We start from the raw sequence: 5,000 nt of genomic DNA, 5'->3' as shown, positions 1-5,000 counted from the left end.
CTCTCTCTCTCTCTCTCTCTCTCTCTCTCTCTCTCTCTCTCTCTGTCTCCCAGTCTCTCACTCTCCCTGTTTCTATCTCCCTGTCTCTCTCTCTCTCTCTCTCTCTGTCTCTCTCTCAGTCTCTCTCTCTCTCTGTTTCTATCTCCCTGTCTCTCTCTCTCTCTCTCCCAGTCTCTCCCTCTCCCTGTTTCTATCTCCCTGTCTCTCTCTCTCTCTCTCTCTGTCTCCCAGTCTCTCTCTCTCTCCCTGTTTATATCTCCCTGTCTCTCTCTCTCTCTCTCTCTCTCTTTCTGTGTACCATTTACACATGGTGTCCATAGAATAGAGAGATATGGCCAACACAGGTATATATACCCCTCTCTCGTGCATGTCCTCTCTCTCTCTCTCTGCCTGTTTCTCTCTCTCTCCCTGTCTCTCTCTCTCTCTCTCTCCTCTCTCTCTCTCGTGTATGTCTTTTCTCTCCCTGAACTGACTGAATGCACTACCTTTATTTCTGACTGTGTCTCTGTCATCCATCCCTCCATCCCTCCACCTCTTCCATCTCTTTCGTTTCACCCCTCCTTGTTATCCCCCCATCCATCCCTCCTCTCCTCCTCCTCTTCTCCTCCTCTTCCATCTCTCTCTGTTCACCCCTCCTTCCTCTCCATCTCCCCTTCCCTCCTGCCCTACCCCCCACCCCTTCTCACCTCTCTCTCTCTCTCTCCTTCACTCCTCCTCCTCCTCCTCCTCCTCCCTTTTCTCTGTTTCTCCTCCTCCCTGTTCCCCCCGCTGCAGTTGGCGAGGCGTCCGCTGGCAAGGCGTCCGGCAGCCTGGCGCAGCACATCCCCGGGCAGGTGGGCATGGAGGGCATGAAGGCTGCGGCGGGCGGCGTGGTGGGGGACCTGGCGCGTGCCCGCATCGCCCTGGACGAGAGGGGGGAGCGCCTGGGCGAGCTGGAGGAACGCACCGCACTACTCATGACCAGCGCAGAGTTCTTCTCCAAAAACGCCCACACGGTACGAACACCTACACACCAAAACTACATGGAGGAACCAGGTGTACCCCAGAACCAGAATAGTTCACTTTCTACAGCAGCATGCTAATCAGAAGAGAGAGGGACTAGACATTTACATTACATCACATTTAGTCATTTAGCAGACGCTTTCATCCGAGAGAAAACAATCAAGCTACGAGCAATAGAGACCTAGTGTAACAAACAATAAATACTATCACACTTTACATAAGGAAGACAAAGTGCAGGAATGCAACTACTGTAAGTGCGAGTTAAACATGAGGCATGTAGGGGAAACACACGGTGTGTGTGTGTGTGTGTGTGTGTGTGTGTGTGTGTGTGTGTGTGTGTGTGTGTGTCACCCCGCTACTCATTGAGCTCCACTGGCTGCCGGTAGCTGCTCACATTAAGTTCAAGTCACTTATGCTTGCCTACAGAGTGCTTGCTGGTTCTGCTCCCACCTACCTAAATGCTCTTGTAAGGGGAAATGTTACACCCAGGACGCTGCGCTCGTCTAGTGAGCGTCGTTTGGCACTGCCGTCTGTGCAAGCACGGCAATCCAGACTATTCTCATTAGTAGTTCCACGTTGGTGGAACGAACTGCCTAGTACTACCAGAGCAGGGGCGTCCCTCTCTACCTTCAAGAAGCTTTTGAAGACCCAACTCTTCAGAGAGCACCTCCCTTCCTAACTGGCACCTTGACTAGCGCTTAACTCGCACTTCAGCAGTTACATTCCTGCACTTCTTTTTCCTTTCTAGGTCGTTTTTCTAATTCTTATGTAAAGTAGTATTTATTGTTACACGATGTTTTTTATTGCTCTTAGCTTGACTGTTCTCTCCCTTGTACGTCGCTTTGGACAAAAGCGTCTGCTAAATGACTAAATGTAAATGTAAATGTGTGTGTGTGTTTGTGTGAAACACACGGTAAAACACAGGAAGGGCCAGCTGTCCTGGAGAAACAGATGTGTAATTAAACTCACTGCAGCACTTTCTAGCATACTAATGAGAAGTCTAGAAAATTAACTCTCTCTTTCTCTCTCTCCTCCATCCCTCTTCCTCTCCATCTTTCTCTTTCACCCCTCCTTCTCATCTCCGTCCATCTCCCTCCATCTTTTTCTCCTTCTCCATGTCCCCCTACATATCACTCCATCTTTTTATCTTTCTCCACCCCTCCTTCTCCGTCTCCCTCCGTGTCTCTCCATCTTTCTCCACCCCTCCTTCTCCGTCTCCCTCCATATCACTCCATCTTTCTCCACCCCTCCTTCTCCACGTCCCCCTGTGTCTCTCTCTCCATCTTTCTCCACCCCTCCATCTCCACGTCCCCCTGTGTCTCTCTCTCCATCTTTCTCCGCCCCTCCATCTCTCCATCTTTCTCCGCCCCTTCTCCATGTCCCCCCCGTGTCTCCACAGCTGATGCTGAAGTGCAAGGACAAGAAGTGGTACCAGTGGTAGAGAGGCCCAGTGATGGAGCGTGTTCTCCCCTCCGACCAGGAGGGGGCGCTGTGGGCTGTTGTTGTTCTGGACCTTGAGTCTTCTGAAGAGAGAGGGATGAAGAGGAGAGAGAGCGAGAGAGAGAGAGAGAGAGAGAGAAAGAAAGATGGACACAGAGTACGTTTGTGTTTGTCAGTCGGTCTCTGGTCTCTTGTACAGAAGACGTGGTCCGACCGCGCTGAGACATGGACATGAACCATTTGTGTCAGTAAAGGGGGGGATGATCCCCTCTCTGTTGGTGTGGAACAAACCATCTGTGTATGTTTTGTGGGGGGGTGGGGTGGGGGGCGGGTTTGGGCTCGTCTTGCAGGGGCTGATGGGAATAGGCAGTGTAGATACTTGGAAAGCTAAGAGACCACCTGAACTGCATGAACACAAACATGGATGACCTATTTCATTTAAAAAGAAAAGAAAAAAAGACATCAAACTGCCAGACTAAAAAGCAGCATGCTCCTTTAAACAAAGGTAAACTGAAAGACAAACCTTTATTGAAGAACATTAACATAGACCTATAACAGAAAGTACCACTTAAAAAATCTTTATATTTTTTGAAATAACAAAATATATATATATAAATATATATGAATCAAAGAGACAAATGTGTATACCTGCATTGCTATAAGGCCAAAATATGATTTTTTTTGTTTTACTCCTTAGGATTGCATATCTCTTGAACTCTCACACTATGAACACAAACAATATGCCTCTCCGAATTCTAACCCAAAGCCATTCAATAAATCAACCAGTCCGTAAAAAAAAAAAAAAAAAACTACAATACCCATGATGCTTTGGTGAAGTCCTGGAATTCCCTAAGATTCCGTCTCCCACTAGACATGACCGTTCACCCCATAGACACTGCTTCTGCGCCTCACCCAAAACTTGCTTTGACACCCCACTTCTCATTTCTACATCCCTCTTACTAGCTGCTAGCACATGACGTCACTCTCTAGATTGATGGACATAGGTTTGTCCAACCCCCTCCTTTGGCTAAGCCAATGAGGAGAGAGCGCGTCTGGCAGGTGTAGGTGAGACACAGGAAGCTGTGGGACTGCTGCCTAAGCGATGAGGATGAACACAGGAGTGTGTTTATAACCACAAACCCATGTAATAAAGTATCTCACGTGCCATATTCCTGCTGGGTAGAGTCAGTCGACTGTAACGTAGAGAAGAGTTTACACTGTGTGTGTGTGTGTGTGGTAGAAGAGTTTTAAAACCCAGCAGACAATAACTGAAACTTCTGCTGTTGTAGAGTGTTGTGTTTTATTCTGGTTTGTGTTAAGTGTTAATTGTTTTCACTTTTTTGACCAAAGTTGTGGATTGTTCTCTTCTCGGGTGGCGTGGAGACTCTGCGTTTGATGACTTGTTTGTGCTCTGGTATCTCCTGCTGCCTTCAGTGCTCAGTGTTCATGGGTGTGTGTGTGTGTGAGAGCGTGTGTGTGTTAATGGGTGTGTGTGTGTGTGTGTGTGTGTGTGTGTCTGTGAGATGGACACACTCTCTACTAATGTCTCCCCCGCCTCAGAGAAGACACCCAATGGCCATGTGTGTGTGCTTGATTGCTGGCAGAAGTCTGCGCATGTGTGTGTGTGTGTGTGTGTCTTTACTCTTAGCACTGAGACCACTCTCACTTTTATCATGCCTGCTTTAATGCATTTGACCTCAAATTGGTTGCTAACATTGGCACCACACACACCCACAAACACAAACACAACCACACACACACACACACACACACACACACACACAGCAACAGAATGAATTTGTATGAATTTCACATGAGTATAGAGACACTCTGAAGCTTCCTTCTGTTTTGAGTATAAGTGTGTGTGGGGAAAGTGTGTTGTTTTACATGTATGTGAACAGTGAGTGGCACAGCTAGCCCTGCGGCATTTGGCAATCATACGGTGAATAAATAAATAAATAAATAAATAAATGTGATATCTGTACGTGTAAACGCTAGCGAAACATTGAAACAAAAGGGAAAAAAGAACGAGGATCTGTAAATGAAGCTGAATCTGTCTTCTTCTCTTCAGCGTCAGCTCTCTGTTACAGGAGAAGTCTGTGCAGTCAAAACAGCAGGCCTTTCGACCGTGGTTCCTAACCACCATCCTTCCTCTCCAATGCATCTGTTCGTGCAGAGTTTGATGTACATGTCATTGAATACGCTGGGTAACCTGACATGAAAACACAACACAGAAACACATACATACACACCCATATATGCACTAACGCACACTACAGCACTTGCGCACACACACGCACAGACACACACACACACACGCACTGACACACACACACACACACATACATGAAACCAAGGAGCTGTTGTAAAACAATGGCGAGTTGAATAAAATCAGTTTTCCTTTTTCTCCTGCTGCTGGTAATACGAGTCACACGCCACACGTCACACGTTGATGATGATGTCACCGACCGATTCTAGAACCCTCTCATTGTGACGTCACAATGCAGAGCGGTTGGCGGGCGTCAGTCCAGGCAGCGGGGGCCCTCCCCGGAGCGATG

At 47.7% G+C, this 5,000-nt stretch overlaps 1 protein-coding gene across 1 annotated transcript in view; it reads left to right on the top strand.

Annotated features, from left to right (window-relative positions):
• Positions 1–3,613, top strand: part of LOC116223587 (syntaxin-binding protein 5-like) — a 16,025-nt gene extending 12,412 nt beyond the window's left edge. The window contains exons 6-7 of the mRNA XM_031580852.2: positions 775–995; positions 2,402–3,613. Of these exons, the coding sequence (XP_031436712.1) occupies positions 775–995; positions 2,402–2,443 (263 nt within the window). The 3' untranslated portion in view covers positions 2,444–3,613. The remainder of the gene's footprint in view (positions 1–774; positions 996–2,401) is intronic.
• The last annotated feature ends 1,387 nt before the right edge of the window (positions 3,614–5,000 follow it).

The sequence above is a fragment of the Clupea harengus genome, chromosome 2, assembly GCF_900700415.2.
Source record: "Clupea harengus chromosome 2, Ch_v2.0.2, whole genome shotgun sequence".
NCBI classification, from domain to species: Eukaryota; Metazoa; Chordata; class Actinopteri; order Clupeiformes; family Clupeidae; genus Clupea; species Clupea harengus.
The sequence above is the reverse complement of the archived record's forward strand: the minus strand, read 5'-3'. Positions and strand labels throughout refer to the sequence as shown.